The sequence below is a fragment of the Aricia agestis genome, chromosome 10 (assembly GCF_905147365.1).
Source record: "Aricia agestis chromosome 10, ilAriAges1.1, whole genome shotgun sequence".
Lineage (NCBI taxonomy): Eukaryota > Metazoa > Arthropoda > Insecta > Lepidoptera > Lycaenidae > Aricia > Aricia agestis.
The window spans coordinates 10,791,948-10,809,356 of record NC_056415.1 but is presented as its reverse complement, the minus strand read 5'-3'; the positions used below and the strand labels follow the sequence as shown (position 1 = coordinate 10,809,356).

At 35.7% G+C, this 17,409-nt stretch overlaps 1 protein-coding gene across 1 annotated transcript; it reads right to left on the bottom strand.

Moving 5' to 3' along the window:
- Window positions 1–8,123: 8,123 nt before the first annotated feature.
- LOC121731206 lies at window positions 8,124–17,073 on the bottom strand. The gene is made up of 4 exons (XM_042120561.1): window positions 16,718–17,073; window positions 13,446–13,614; window positions 8,186–8,312; window positions 8,124–8,141 (listed from the first exon to the last, which is right to left on the bottom strand). Exons 1-4 carry the CDS (start codon window positions 16,857–16,859, stop codon window positions 8,124–8,126), a joined length of 456 nt encoding a protein of 151 aa, XP_041976495.1. The 5' UTR covers window positions 16,860–17,073.
- Between the last annotated feature and the right edge of the window lie 336 nt (window positions 17,074–17,409).

The window sequence follows — 17,409 nt, the reverse complement described above, 5'->3', positions numbered from 1 at the left end:
GTGTCAGTCGGAGTGGGTGTTAGGTTTATTTTCGTTACATTATATTCGGTCGGCGCGCTCACAGTCCACGATAAAAGCTATACAAAATTATCAAGTTAAACTTCATCCAAACGCATCGCGTTGGGTCATAGTCTGAACTTACCTTAATAGTAATAAATTGAAAGCGACGTAGTTCTCGTAAAGTAGTGAAATCGAGTGATTAAAATAAACATTAGCGGCCCGTTGACGAGGCTATTCCCGGCAGATTGAGAAGCGCAATCAATGTCGATGCCCATCAGATTAATTAACTTCATTAAATTAAAACCTTCATCATAATAGGCACTTCATTTTGCGATGTATTTTCATCTACGAAATCGCTTTTTGGTTATTTTGCAAAATAGGACTTTAAAGTAAGTATTGACTATTGACTATTGAGTGAGTACTTTGAAATCTAGGTAGTAGTAATAAAGCAAGCCATAAGTCGCTAGTTTTTTCGAATCATAAGCAATAAAAATTCAGACCCAGAATTCATTGTGCCTCAAATATAACAAAATCACTTCAATAAACGACTCCAAAAAATATATTAAAAAACTTTAACTTAAAAAATAAAGTATCAAAAACTTGTTAAAGCCAACTTGTTACTCGAGAATAAATTGGTTTATACGCAAGAGATTACTTGAAAACCAACTTAACGAGATCGAAATAAGTTGAGATATATCATAAATAAACGTTTAATATTAATACATACGTAATTTGAAATAAGAAAGCGATAGATTGAAAAACTTTGTAAATACCTTGAATAAATTGTTTGGAGACTTGTAACTTACACCGCACGCCTATAATAGTTAACTTTTATTGTTAAAAATGTACAAGCGTAATGTATTCTGGCTGTCTGCCTTTTTTAACATGGGGAAATGCTTTACGCATCCCCGGCAAATTGGGGATATCGGCCGGGGTATGTGGGACTCCTGCTACCCACTAAAACCCCATGGTGCTCCACTCATCGCTTGAGGCAGAGTTGCGGGTACGATATAACCTACCGCAACTTCTGGCTGTCTGCCTAGTGTCTGTTATCTCTCTTCTATAAATATTCTAGGCTATATTTTTGTATGCTTATTAACTGTATAGAATAAATTGGTTTGCAAATATATGCATGTATTGTATGAATTTAGTACGCGTGTAATTACTAATTACATTTCGCAAGCGTTGGCGTGTCTCAGAAGATGTGGTTTGGACTTCTAAGCTCATCACGATTAAGTTAATTAATTATATTCAGAGTTATTCACTTGTATTAGTCCAAGTTAGGTATTAGACTAGGTAAGCTATTGTACTAAGTCATACACATAATATAAACAAAGTTAATTACAGAATAAAGGTTCGCGCACACTTTGTCGGCGCGTGCCAGGGCGTGCCGGAGCAGGTCGGGGCGCAGCGCAGCGCAAAATGAGTTATAGCACACTATTCCCGGGTCGGGTCGCATCGCATTGACGGATTTTAACGCTCACTGTGCCGGGGCGTGCCGGGGCGGGTCGGCGCGCAACGCATTGACGGATTTTGAGCCGAGGCTTGCCGGGGCGCAGCGGGTCTTGCCGGGGCGTAGCGAGTTTTGTCGGGCCGTGTCGCATTACGGAAATCCGCGGAGCAAAAATCCGCGCCGATGCGCCCAGGCACAGTGTGCGATACGCGCATCCACTTCCATACAAATTGTATGGAGGCGGATTTTTGCGATGCGCCCCGGCACGCTGAGCCCCGGCACGGCCCGTCTCAGTGTGCTCACTCCTTTATACAAACAAAGTTTTATCCACCAAAAGCCTACGATATAGTTTTATTACGGAATCTGAACATTGGCATTCCGACCTGGCAGAGCAGCTCTAACCACAATCGTTCTGTTGATACGTTTTTATGGTCCAAATCTCCCTGAAGCATTTTTATGTTGCGGAACTTGAAATGAAGCTTTGCATTATCCGCTTATTCCACGTTGAAATATTTATGTTGTTTAGTTCCATAACGTTTGAAATTATATTAAATGTTTGTCTTACTGTACTCGAAGCGTTGCAACTACTATTTTTTATGAAATAATACGTACGAGCTAACGGGTCACCTGATGGAAAGCAACTACCGTCGCCCATGGACACTCGCAACATCAGAAGAGCTGCAGGTGCGTTGCCGGCCTTTTAAGAAGGAATACGCTCTCTTCTTGAAGGTGTGCAGGTCGTAAGTATAGGTCCGGAAATACTGCTGGTGACAGTTCGTTCCAGAGTTTTACAGTGCGCGGCAGAAAGTTACGCGAAAAACGCACTGTGGAAGACTGCCACTCATCAAGGTGTGGTATGTTTTTCGAGTGGGGCGATGGCGAAAAGTTGCAGGTGGTATGATTCCGAACAATTCCTCAGAGCACTCCCCGTGATACAACCGATAGAGGATGCAGAGTGAAGCTACATCTCGGCGTAATTCCAAGGGGCCCAAGCTGTTTGAAACACTATGGCAGTCAACAATTCGAGCGGCTCTTCGTTGGATACGATCCAGAGGGAGCAGTTGGTAATTGGCCCCCCTGCCCAGAGATGACAAGAGTATTCCATATGAGGCCGAAACTGCGCCTTGTAGAGTTATAGTCGTTGGTCCGGACTGAAATACTGTCTCGCTCTGTTAAGAACACCAAGCTTCTTCGAGGCTAACTTGGCCTTACCCTCTAGATCCGCTATCCCCAACCTGCGGCCCGCCAGGACCGTATTTGTGGCCCGCGTGATGTTAAACAATTTTGGAATTCACGCCCACCGACAAAATAACGTAAAGTGTACGTGATAGTCGTTAAATTTTTCCCACTTAAATCGTTAATTTTGAAGAATGCTATTTTTAACCCTAAAAAATTTTTGTTGCGGCCTGCGACACCTAGACCAAAACATGTTTGTGGCCCGTATGAAAAAAAGGTTGGGGATCACTGCTCTATATGGTATCGCAACTGGACTTCGCTTGATATGTTAACGCAAAGCATTTACGTACTTATGGTGATACACTCGTATTTAACGTGTTTAAATATTTATTAGTGAATCGATCAGTAAAATAGCTGACCCCTCAGAATATTTCAGTAGGTACGAGCTTGGTAAGTAAATTTGATCGCGATAAAAATAGACAGCACAAATGTGAGGGGAAACATTAAATCTACAATCGGTTTCCCGAGTAATTCCTTTCGCTTTCTTTGATTCTTTGTAATGAATTTTATTTTAATTCAGTTTAGTAAAATACGAGTTTATTCTAAAACTGCATCATATAAAGTAAATTCTTAGTTCGATACTGAATACTGATTTAAATAAATGGTTGTTTCGATTTCACTATCGATAAATTTGGAGAAAATCTGTTAAGTATATTAAATAATCCAACACATTTTTTTTTTTAAATTCTGACAAACTAAATCTTGAAATAAAGTAGCAGCATTTAAAAATATTTCCTAAAATCGCAAATACAAAAATTGTAATCGGTTTTATTACATGAAAATAACATGAGTTTATTCATATGAGACCGCGTGCGCTCGAATTTGTGAAAGCTTTAAAATCCGACTGGCGAACCTATATTTTTGGCCAACAACCCATGAAAATGCGCTTTATATACGGCAGAATAAATTGACTACCTGGTAATATCGTTGCATATTATATACTATTTGAGCCCAAAGCTTTACAATCAGCGCTAAGCAAGCCTACTGTAATAAGTTGTAAGTTAAAATTGAAAGAGTCATAACAAATTACTGAAAATGATGCAAAAGTTGTTTTTTGAAAATATTATAATCCATATATTTTAAGACCTGCCAATAGATAAAAGTTATGTCACAATGTCCTCTAAGTTGCTTTGGTTCCCCAGAGACTGAAACTGGTCGAGACACAAGGGTTAAAACTTAGAAAGCTGCCTAAGTTTAATGGAAAATGACGAGAGTAGGGCAGCGAATATTATCTATGAAAGAGGTAAATACGTCGCAAAATAATCATAATTTATTTCTTTAACGCCAAAATCAAGCCACACTCCAATAACATACTATTTTAGTATGGCTTAATTTTCACGATAATTTAACGCACTAGTCAGGGCGAGCGAAGCCAGCCCTAGTACTAATATCCCACAATCTTTACATTTTGTGGTACACTTTACGGAAAAACTATCACGTCTATTGATTTGTGCTTTAACGAAGTAATTTTTTATTTATATGTAGATGTGTTATTATCAGTCAGTCAAGTCTCACAAAGCTCGGCTTATAACTAGTAGATATTATAATATGCCCTTTGCCCTTCGCTGCACTACCCATATATAAAAAATAAAAAAAATAAAAATAAAAAATTGTTTTATTTCTGAATAAATTTGAATCAAATATTTTCAGAATGTTGAACTACATGTTGCCTACCACCGGTTCGGGAACTAACCCGGCGAGAAGAACCGGCGTAAGAAACTCGCACGGGGCCACTTTTTAGTAAAAAAGTGGAAAATTTGTCTTTTAAAAAAATAAAATTTACAATGTAAATAACTTAATCTATACAATATGAATACACAATTGTAAGTCACATATAATAAATGTAGAAGCAGCCTTGCAAGCAGCCATCCTACTCCCAAGATGTGCTATCGTTTAGGAAATCTTTGACCGTATAGTAGGCTTTGGCACACAAACGTTCTTTAATTACTTTTTTAAATTTATTAATTGATAGATTTTGAACGTTTTCCGGGATTTTATTGTAAAGGCGTATACATTGACCTTTAAAAGATTTACTTATTTTGCTAAGTCTGATCACTGGTATTTCCAGCTTGTGCCTATTTCTAGTGTTTCTACCGTGACTATCACTTTTAGTTTTAAATTTAGTTAAATTCTTTCTAACATACAATACATTATCCAAAATGTATTGAGAAGCAACAGTTAGAATACCAATTTCTTTAAACTTTTCTCTCAGAGATTCAAAAGCTGACATTTTATAAATTGAGCGTATAGCTCGCTTCTGCAGCACAAAAATTGTATTGATGTCGGCAGCGTTTCCCCATAAAAAGATACCATAAGACATTCTACTGTGAAAATAACTAAAATAAACTAGTCTTGCCGTGTCTTCATCAGAAATTTCCCTAATTTTTCTGACTGCATATGCTGCAGAACTGAGCTTACCTGCAAGATTAGCAATATGAGGACCCCACTGTAATTTACTATCTAATGTAATGCCTAAGAATACAGTGGAGTCCACCAAATTCATTTTCTCATCATTTAATAGTAAATTGGTTTGAACTTGCCTAACATTGGGCAAAGTAAATTTTAAACATTTGGTTTTCTTAGAGTTTAAAAGTAAGTTATTAACATTAAACCAATGTACTATTTTTGAGAGAGCACTATTTACCTCGTCGTAATTTGACTACCGTCGCTTCACTTTAAAAATAAGTGAAGTGTCATCAGCAAAAAGTACTATCTCATTATCCTTAACTAGATAAGGTAAGTCATTAATGTAGATGAGAAAAAGAAATGGTCCTAAAATGGATCCCTGTGGTACACCTAATTCTATTTTGGTCCCATTGGATCTTTTACTATTAACTTCAACCCTTTGAGTCCTATTTTTGAGGTAAGAAGTCAAAAGGCTGAGTGCTGAGTCCCTTATGCCATAGTGGTGCAATTTTTTGACTAAAGTAGCATGCTCGACACAGTCAAATGCCTTAGAGAGGTCACAAAAAATACCTAAGGCATCCTGTGACTCCTCCCAAGCTTCAAATATGCTACAAAGAAGACCTATACCAGCATCCGTTGTGGAACGACCCTTAGTAAAACCGTATTGGTTATTGTGTAATAAATTATTTAAATTAAAATGTAACAGTAATTGCTGTAAAATTATTTTTTCAAATATTTTACTAAGAGTCGGTAAAATCGAAATAGGCCGGTAATTAGTCGGATCTGATTTAATTCCCGCTTTAAATAAAGGTACGACCTTACTGTGCTTCATTAAGTCAGGAAAAACACCACTCTTAATGCAGTCATTGAAAATTATTGCCAGATGAGGAGCTATGATGTCAATTATCGATTTAATAATTTTTGTAGACATGCCCCAGAGATCAGTAGTATTTTTAATATTCAACAATTTAAAGGTATCAATAATATCTCTAGGGCTAATTTCCCTAAACTTGAAATTGACATCACATTCCTTTACATTGTCTCTGAGTAGCTTTTCAGCAGCTTCTGGTGAGGAATTTAGATTTTTTGTAGTTGAGACCGGAATGTCAGCAAAAAACTTTTCAAAAACCGTCGCAACTTCGAGATTATTTGTAATCTTTTTATTTTCAAAGTATAATTCAAAATCAGTGTTACGACAGGTGACGTTTCCAGTCTCACCAGATATAACCTTCCATGTAGTTTTGATTTTATTTTTAGAATTTTTAATTTTATTTTTGATATATAGAGCCTTAGCAGCTTTACAAACTTTTCTGAAGGTTTTAGAATAATTTTTAACATATGCTTTAAATGATTCACTACTGTTGCTACACCTCTCATCATATAATTCATATAATCTTTGCCTACTTATTTTAATTCCTTTAGTTGCCCATTCAATAAATCTGGTTTTTTTATTATCGTTTCTAACTGTTTTAGAAGTAAATACTGTATTAAATTGTGTTCTTATTACCTTAAACAAATTATTAAAAGCTTCATCTGAGCTATTTGATCTACCCAATGACTGAATATTTGAATTTAATTTACTTCTAAATTGCTCAATACGTTTTGTAGTCACAGGAACAAACACAAGATTATCCTTTACGTTATTATCGCAATTGACATTAAATGATGCTAACTGTCCACAGTGATCAGAGCTTAACTTATTAATTATTTCTTTTTTATCGGGAATGAGATTTGTAAATATGTTATCAATACAAGTAGCTGTGGTCTCACAGACTCTTGTAGGTTCATGAAACAAATTGCAAAGGTTATATGATTTAAATAAAGATGTGAATCTAACAGTTGTGGAATTTAAATCCAATAAATTAATATTAAAGTCTCCACATATAATAACCCTTTTGTTAGATGCACATATTTTTGACAGTATTTGTTCCATAGTTTGTTCAAAGGTATCAAATAACCCTGAAGGAGGCCTGTATACACCCACAATAATAAGATGACTTAGCTCTATGCAAGCTACTTCAATTGTTCGTTCAATAGAGAGACTCACAATATCTTTACGTTCCTTAAATTTTAAATTATTTCTAATTAATATTAAAGAGCCGCCTCTAATGGCATTTTCTCTACTGAACGAACTAGCTATCTGGTGGTTATTGAAATTGAAAGTGAGTTCATATTGTCTGAACCAGTGTTCAGATATACAAATAATATCAATGTTAAATTCCTTTAAAAATAACTCAATTTCAAGTTCTTTACCTACCATACCTTGTAAATTTTGATGCACCAGATTAATCAAATTACATTTATTCTTACTTAATATATTTGAGTCTAACAAATTATTGGTAGGATTTTCAATACTAAATTTATTTCCGCAAGAGATGTCCTCCATTGTCTTATTATCTAATTTAAATAAATATTTGGAACATATTCCAATTCGTTAATATTATGACTAGTATAATTCTGCTCAATAGAAGCAGTAGTCTCTGAAGCCAAACACTTGGCTTGTTTAAAATCTAAAAAGTTAAATAGCAACCTGGCTATTCGTCTTTTATAAAAATTAGATAAGAAGTACTTATCTCTTGTCATGGTGGATAACTTAAAATCTAAATTATTAATGTCTACAACCTGACATTGCTTATGTGAGTCATTTAAAATGATACAATTATTATTTACAGCAGTATACATTAGGCTGTTCAGTTGATACCTAGAATAGTTTTCTTTATTATATCTCTTTGGCAACATTTGTATATAGGGAAAAGTAAACAAGATAACATTATTAATATTTTCAATAATAAATAATTTATCTAGAAATTCGGTCATTTGTTTTTTGTTTAATTTTCCCTTCCTCCCAACTAAAACTATTAATGTTGTATTCGGACAATAAGTCATAGCCAAAGCCCTGCACATTATTTCACTATAAGTAGCTCCAGGCATACAGAAATTGGAAAATGATTGTCCAATACACATCCTATTTAAATAAATACCTAAGTCCTTACCTAATTCATCACTGAACAAAGCAATTTGTGGGCATTCAGTATGTACCTTCTGCCTGGAACATATATCAGTTATACTATTCAAAACAGAATGATTTACTTTGTCTGAGGAACCGTTGACTCTCAATAAAGAGTAAACCCGTTCCTCATTATAACGAGTCACTTCAAGTAAATCATTCATCGCTGATATATGCCTCTGCGTTTCTTGTTGTGACAAAGCATATTTTCTGTTTAAATTATCCAAAGAGTCAAGAAGTATCGAAATTTCTTGCTGTAGGTTACATACATCAGCCTCATAGTTACATTTTATTTGCTCTATGTCAAAATTACACTTTAGTAAGTTATTATTCAAGAGTTTGTTTTCATTTATAACTTTTGATAAATTATTTAAACATTTTTTATTTTTCTTTGAAAGTTTACAATAATTTTTAATACACTTTTTGATTTTAATATATTTCTTTAATTTCCTCTTACTATTCAATGTACATATTGGTAAGGTATCATCACTAGTTAAATCAATTGTAGAAATGTTTTGACAAGATTTAGTGTTAGAAGCAGAGTTGCTTTTATCACAAATAAGCTCATTATATAAGATTTGGGTTTGGGTGGAATTTTGAGCATGAATTTGTTCTTCTAGTTTTAAGATGTAGTCTTCGGCATTACTCAGCTTGATTTTGAGGTTAGCCGAGGTCTTGAGAAAGTCTTCATATTCCTCTCTGCATTGGTCAAAGCCGTCAACAATATTCTGTAACTCAATGTTTTTCGTAAGAATGTCCTCGTAGTCAAGACTTAACTTATTGAGTTCTAATTTTAGATCCTGATTTTTTTGTATTACTGATTCTATTTCTTTTTCGTTATCATCTCTTTCCCTTAACAGCATTTGGCATTGTTCTTTATATTGCTTTAATTCTATGAGGGTTACTCGAAGTTGCTCCTCGGTGCGACGGGCCACGGCCGAGCGAGTCATCATTTTACTATCCATCCCCGAGCACTGAAATGAGTTATAATATAATATGTTAGGGCTTAACCGGCTTTATTGTAAATAGTGTAAATCACCTTTTACTTTCAATGCAAAAGCCAGCCTCAATATTTCAGTTTAACTCATGTACAGTCAATTTTAGAGGGAAAAGGTTAGCAAAAGATTTGAAAGGCAAGATTTAAGATTAATAATAAAGAATAAGCAAAGAACAAAGTATGGAAGACAGTATAGACAGATTAAATAGTAGTTATTAAACCTGAATATAACTGTACAAATCAAGGTTTGAAACTTTATTTTTAAATATAATTGAGGATGTCCTTTTGCTTGTATAATGTATGTATAGTAATATTAGTTTTGGTTTTGTCTGGGCTTGTTGTTTTTATCTACAACTTCGCTTCCACTAGTCGTCAAGCCAAGAGAGAAATAAACTATGCCAAGTGTGATTTTGGACGTAGCTCACGGGTGTGAGCGGTGTAAAGTGGATTTGTAGTTGTTGAAATTGTAAAAGGTGACTAATTGCTATGAAAATTAAAAGCAATACTCCCCGGGATTAGGCAGTCCTCGAGAATAATCCAGCTCCAATTTGAACTCGTCCAGACGTTGACAGTTGCACTTGGCTTGAACTTTAGTTTCCAAAATTACACAGTTTTAAACAAATACTGCTAAGGGTTGAAGAGTTGCAATAGTTTCTAACACTTTGATTTTTATTTTTAGTGATTTACAGTACAAAATATATCTTAAAACTTATTTAATATTATTAAAATAGTCGGGAGGTGACAAATGTACCTGTAGTTAATTAATATGTATTATAATATTATACTATACTCTGTATCTTTGCACATTTAACAACTTTGAACTTAATTAATTTAACATTTAACCTGTTAACATTATTTAATAACTTTATTACACTTTTTCTGTAAGTTACGGCAATAATCAGGTTCTTTATAAAATTGTATGATATTTTTCAATTCAAAAACAGCCTGTTTCAGTAATTTGTACCTTTCAATGTAAATTATTTAATTAGATTAAAAAAAGTTCTTCACAATTCGCAAATGTAATATAGGCTCCTAATTTATTCATAGATTCATTGGATGGAAAAAAGTTTGTACTTCAAATCAAATCAAATCAAATCAAAATTGTTTTATTTCTGAATAAATTTAAAATAAATGTTTTCAGAAAGTCCTACATGATGCCTACCACCGGTTCGGGAACTAACCCGGCGAGAAGAACCGGCGTAAGAAACTCGCACGGGGCCCACTTTTTTACCAAAAAAAGTGAGAAAAAAATTAATCTTTTAAAATAAAGTTTACAATTTTGTAACTAAATATTATATACAATATCCACATACATAATTGTAAGTCCTATAATAATGAAGAAGTAGCCTTGCAAGAAGCCATCCTACTCCCAAGGTGTGCCATCGTTTATGAAATCATTGACCTTATAATAGGCTTTGGCACACAAACGTTCTTTAACTACTTTTTTAAATTTATTAATGGAAAGATTTTGAACGTTTTCTGGGATTTTCTTGTAAAGGCGTATACATTGACCTTTAAAAGATTTACTGACTTTACTAAGTCTGATCACCGGCATATCTAGCTTGTGCTTATTTCTAGTATTCCTAGAGTGAATGTCACTTTTAACTTTAAATTTACTTATATTTTTTCTAACATATATTACATTATCCAAAATGTATTGAGAAGCAACAGTTAGAATACCAATTTCTTTAAATTTATCTCTCAGAGATTCTAAAGCAGACATTTTATAAATAGAACGTATGGCTCGCTTCTGCAGCACAAATATTGTATTAATGTCGGCAGCGTTTCCCCATAAAAGGATTCCATATGACATCCTACTATGAAAATAACTAAAATATACTAATCGTGCCGTATCTTCGTCAGAAATTTCCCTAATTTTTCTGACTGCATATGCTGCAGAACTGAGCCTACCTGCAAGATTAACAATGTGAGGACCCCACTGTAATTTACTATCAAGTGTAATACCTAAGAATACAGTGTTGTCTACCAAATTCATCTTCTCATCATTTAATACTACATTGGTTTGGACTTGCCTAACATTGGGCAAAGTAAACTTTATACATTTTGTTTTACTAGAATTTAAAAGTAAGTTATTAACATTAAACCAATGTACTATTTTTGAGAGAGCACTGTTTACCTCGTCGTAGTTCGACTGTTGTCGCTTCACTTTAAAAATAAGTGAAGTGTCATCAGCAAAAAGCACTATCTCATTATTATTATCCTTAACTAGATAAGGTAAGTCATTTATATAGATGAGAAAAAGAAATGGGCCTAATATAGATCCCTGTGGGACACCTAATTCTATTTTGGTTCCTTTGGACCTTTTACTATTAACCTCAACCCTTTGAGTCCTATTTTTAAGGTAAGAAGTCAAAAGGCTGAGAGCAGAGTCTTTAATTCCGTAGTGGCGCAATTTCCTGATCAATGTAGCATGCTCAACACAATCGAAGGCTTTGGAGAGATCGCAAAAAACACCTAAGGCATCCTGCGACTCCTCCCAAGCCTCAAAAATACTGCAAAGGAGTCCTATACCAGCATCCGTTGTGGATCGACCCTTAGTAAATCCGTATTGATTATCATGTAATAAATTATTAGAATTAAAATGTACTAGTAATTGTTTTAAAATAATTTTTTCAAATATTTTACTAAAGGTCGGTAGAATTGATATAGGCCTGAAATTCGTGGGATCCGATTTAGTTCCGGCTTTGAATAAAGGAACAATCTTGCTATGCTTCATTAAGTCAGGTAAAAAACACCATTTTTTATACAGTCATTGAAAATCATTGCTAAATGAGGAGCTACGATGTCAATTATTGATTTAATAATTTTTGTGGACATGCCCCAGAGATCAGCAGTATTTTTGATACTCAACAATTTAAAGGTATCAATAATATCTCTGGGGTTAATTTCTCTAAACTTAAAATTGACATCACATTCCTTTACATTGTCTCTGAGTAGCTTTTCGGCAGCTTCAGACGAAGAATTTAAATTTTTTGTCGTTGAGACCGGAATGTCAGCAAAAAACTTTTCAAAGACCGTCGCAACTTCTTGATCATTAGTAATCTTTTTATTTTCAAAGTATAGTTCAAAATCAGAGCTACGACAGGTGACATTTCCAGTCTCACCCGCTATTACCTGCCATGTTGTTTTGATTTTATTTTTAGAGTTTTTAATTTTATTTTTTATATATAGGGCTTTAGCAGCTTTACAAACTTTTCTGAAGGTTTTTGAGTAGTTTCTAACATATGCTTTAAATACTTCTACTGTTCATTAAAGAACGAAATAGACTACATATATTATTAAAAACTTTACCAGACGAGTTCGCATGACTAAAAATTAGAGGTAAATATCGTGCCTTCGGTACGGCAAGGCACGAGGCCAAAATAGTTTTAAAAGTGTTGAGCATTCATGTTAGTCTTACCGAAAGTACGAAATAACGACAATTTCACTTGTTTTTTTTTTTAATGAAATAAGGGGGCAAACGAGCAAACGGGTCACCTGATGGAAAGCAACTTCCGTCGCCCATGGACACTCGCAGCATCAGAAGAGCTGCAGGTGCGTTTCTGACCTTTTAAGAGGGAATAGGGTAATAGGCGGAGGGAAGCACAGCGCAAGCGCTGTTTCACGCCGGTTTTCTGTGAGAACGTGGTATTTATCCGGTCGAGCCGGCCCATTCGTGCCGAAGCATGGCTATCCTACGCCTCCCACTTTATTCTATTCCCATCTAAGGCCGGTATCAATAGTCGGTACTCAAGATGCATCTCGGTCTCAAGACACGGTTCAGGCTCTGTGATTGGTTGACTGTCAAAATTTGGACCAATCATAGAGCCGAACCGCGTCTTGAGACCGAGATGCATCTTGAGTACTGACTATATTTATACCGGCCTAAGTATGCTTTGATAAAAAATAGTAAGAGCGATTTCGCACTACGTCCGTAATGAATCCGTAAAAATACGGTACGGAGTAGATGCAGAACTATTTCTATGATAACTCACGCACTTATCGGGAATTCTACTCGTAAACCTCACTTCTCTCCGTCATGCGTTAATCTCAAGTTCGGATTGGACGTAGGGCAAAACCGCATTTATGCTGTTAGTACACTGACGGTGCGAACCGCGAAAAATAATTCTTTCAGCCCTTTTTTTTATAAAAAAGGGGGCAAACCGGCAAACAGGTCACCTGATGGAAAACAACTACCGTCACCCATGGACACTCGCAATATTAGAAGAGCCATTCAAGATTAAATACGCTTTCTTCTGCAGGTCGTATTGGTCCGGAAAGCAGTAGAGTTTATAGGTTTTTCGCAGTTTGCAGTGTACCTACTGGTGGTGGCCGAAGTGACTGACCTGCGATACGACTGCGGTGCGACGGGCCAGCTGCGGCGCGAGCGCAGCACGAGGCCGAGGCGCGGCATGGAGCCCTGCGTGTTGCCCATCTGCGGCGCCGACGTGCGCTTGCGACTCCAGCCCTTCTTGGAGCTGTTAGAGCCCCATAGGTGCGACGTCCCGTGTGACTCTGTGGATTGAAATACAAGAAACTACTTTAGAGGACTGAAGGCAAATAATTACTGTGGTATATAAACAGACTCCTGCTACGGATGCAAATCCAGAACCGCGCTAGTCTGGGTGTAAGTTAACCCTTAAAGAAAATATAATATAATGTTATTTTGCTCATTTGTAATAATATTATGTCGAAAATAAGGCATAAGCCCACACACATTCCGGTCTACCTGCGCAGTGCAAACAGGTGGACCTCTCCGGTAGACCGTAGCGTGTATGGCAGACACTAAAATCGGCAACAGACAGAATCGGGGTGAGGCAGTATATTTATGTAAAGTAGCTGACACTTCCAACGTACTTACTGGACTGAAATAATGTGCTGACGTCGCTGTCTTGACGAAAGAGTTCTACGGTTTATGACTGCGCTGGGAAGGACCGGAATTTACATATTTTGTATCCATGTGACTGGCACATGAATAATATATTATCTACTTGATTTAAACAACCCGATAGTTTCGACATTTAGCTTCTTATATAACCTCTACAGTCTACTACATGAAATTAAATATTAGGTATGCTTTATTTCCGAATTGGTTACAAAATAATGCAGTAACTATTCTATTCCGTTAAACCTAACCAAAGTTTTTACTCTACTTCCAGAATTAAACGATTCAATAACGAAAAGGTAACTTTACATAAATTACCTCTATGCACAAAGAACGCCTAACCATGAAACATTGATTCCACAAAGATTAATCTCCTTGGAAGATTTACGCGCATTTTTGTACCAAATTCTGACCGTCGTAATATATTTTCATGAGATATTAATTGACCTCAAATAAATTAACAGAACACTTAAGCCGACGAAACATTTTAGGGCGAAAAGGGTCGCTCGGGGACGAGCGACACTGCGAGCAACTTTTCACCGAAAATGTGGTCACTATAACTTAGTGAAGAAAAAATGTACATTTAAATTGACTATTATATACTAAGAGTGTTACTATGGAACATATGATAAAATAAATTCAATGTCAACGTATAAAATATAAGCCAGTAATTTAAAGCAAACATTTTAATTTTAAACCCTGAGTTTGCGTGATAAGCCTCTATTTAAAACATTGTAAAACATTACGTATTCAAAAAGCTGTCCATAAAGATACAACACATGAATAATAATACTTTGTTTTATTACTCTGCAATAAAAACAATTTAATACAGTATCGTTTCCTTTTGTATTTTGTATAATATTATATTTTATTTTATGGAACTATAATTTTCTTCAGCGTGCTTTAAGTGTGGAGTTTTTAATTAAATACACAACATACTAGCACACGGTGCAATTACATTGTCATCTATTATTATGTGTACTGATCAACACTCACGAGGACATAATAACATCATTAATGAGAACCAGGTACATACTTCCTGTAAATATTAGGTGTGAGTACTGAGTATGTTATCTAAATCAGTGTTAGATTAGTAACTAGGTATTGTTATAAACCCTCTTATACAATGTGTCCCAACACCGGTGCCCGATCGTTTAATGTTATGATGTATGCCACTGACCTCTATAATACAGAGGTCAGTGTGTATGGCATATTTAATTGACAAATTGGCTCTCAATTTTTTTCTCTTCCTCACTGTAATTGTAAACTGGCAGAAAAGGATCGGACACCGGTGTCGGGACACATTGTATACTAACGATAGACTAGTTAGCTTTGTTATTTTATAATTATAGTATTCTATGGTATATAAAATGTATATTGAATTCATGGCAGAACTAATCAGTTTCAGAAAATACTGTATCAGGAAATTATTCAAAAATAAAATGTTTAGCACTTATACCACCTCAATATTTTTTCCTACAACTTAGTTATAAATTAATGTTGTAAACGTTTGACAGAAACTTACGGCAATTATTTATGTGTAATTTTATATACAACATTTTAATTACTAAGTTGTTCGTTATCCTTGAAATTAATTAATATTTAATATATATTAGGATAAATAAAGTCTAGGATTCAAATGTTTAACAGTGCAGAAAGAGAGCTCAATAATTTGACTCTCAAATTAAAGCGTGCCCAGTACACCTACACCTACATATTATAAATTTACAGAATGTTGAGCGTATTAATGACAAGGCTGTTTAGCCAATATAATGATTGTAAATTTAGCGAAAAACACGGTTTATCACTTTTATCCCGTGTTTCTGTGGTTATTAGACCTAATTATGGTACATGGACTCTGTCAGCGACCATACAATGCAATATTCGTAAATCAGTAGTGCGCGATAATTTATCTGTGAAGGGCGACACGGAACTGCTCTTTAATACTGCCATAAAACTCCAATTATGCCAGTCCTAGTTACTACAACAATTCAATAAGACGATGAACAACAGTGTCTAATATACTCTATTATTCCAGTGGTTACCTTCTTGTATTCAATTTCAGGCATTTATTTTCAACAAGCAAGTTCGCCTGTTTATTTAGCTAAGTAGAAATTAAGGGATCTATCTATTTATTACACTAAGTCATAATATGGATCTAGACGGAAAATTAACAAAAAATTGTTGTTATACACAGTTTTTGGTGAAATTACTTGTGATTTCTAGTATGAAATATAATATTATCTCACTTAATATTTATAGAGGGAATTTTATATCTATAGTAAAATTCGTGAAACGTGCTACGATTTACGAACGTTTCAAAAGTTATGCTACCCGTTTGCTAAGGATTTGGAACCGCGCAGTACGAACATAATCAGTACTCAGTATTCGTTGCACACAAGTTTTTTTCATCGACAAAAATAAACAGCGGATGCGAAGAAATAGAATATTTAAAGTTTTGCCTCATGGTTTTAACTACAGGATGTTACAAAACTAAGTGATAATACTGTAGAGTGTCTATGGGTATATAGAGTTCGCTGTGAAAGTAGCAGCACTGAAAGAGTAACTTTTTTCACATTTGTATAAAAAAATTCATGACGCCCGAGTGCTTGCCCATACAAATCACCCAAAAAAATGCTCTTTCGGCGCTGCTTTCTTTCTTTTACTTTCAGACTGATCTCTATTGTATAAGGGAAACACCTTGTATATCATATATTCTAGCATTATACTCACGTAGATGCGGCGCATGCGGGCCCTGCTCGGAGCAGGCGCGGCGGCCCCGCGCGCTGAGCAGCACCTCCCGACGCGGCCGCTCCGGCACCTCGTCCACGCCACCCCCCTCCTCCCGACCCTCCTCCACCACGCACGCCGACATCACTGTCGGTGATGGCAGTTCCAGAGCACCACCGCTATACCACTGTATCCCAGTGGTAGTCCCAGAGTACCACTATACCACAGTACCACTTAGCACCGTCAGAGTTTCACTTAGCACAGTCCCTAATTGCTGATGGTAGAATAGTACCACCGTATCACCGTAACACCACTATATCTCTACCACCGTCACGAGTTTCACCGACCCTATTTGTACTTCTTTACCACCACCACCTATAGTTTCATTTTAATAGTCACTGGTACCATAACAACACGACACATCAAAAATTCGATTGTCCCTAGTCACTTCTCCTACCTACTTGTCACTACATTTACTACTACTTAGCAGTTAGCATAGTATTGTAGCACTGTCACATTTCGTATCATCTATCTGCCTATTCACAGCCTTCGCCCGTCTGTCACCTACCGCTGTTTGAGCTTCCAAGTATACTAATACCAACACTCTGTCACATTTCATTTGTCACTAATATCACTTCAATCCATTGTAGGTCCAAATCGATGAACAGTGCACCTGTAACAATGAAAAATTGATT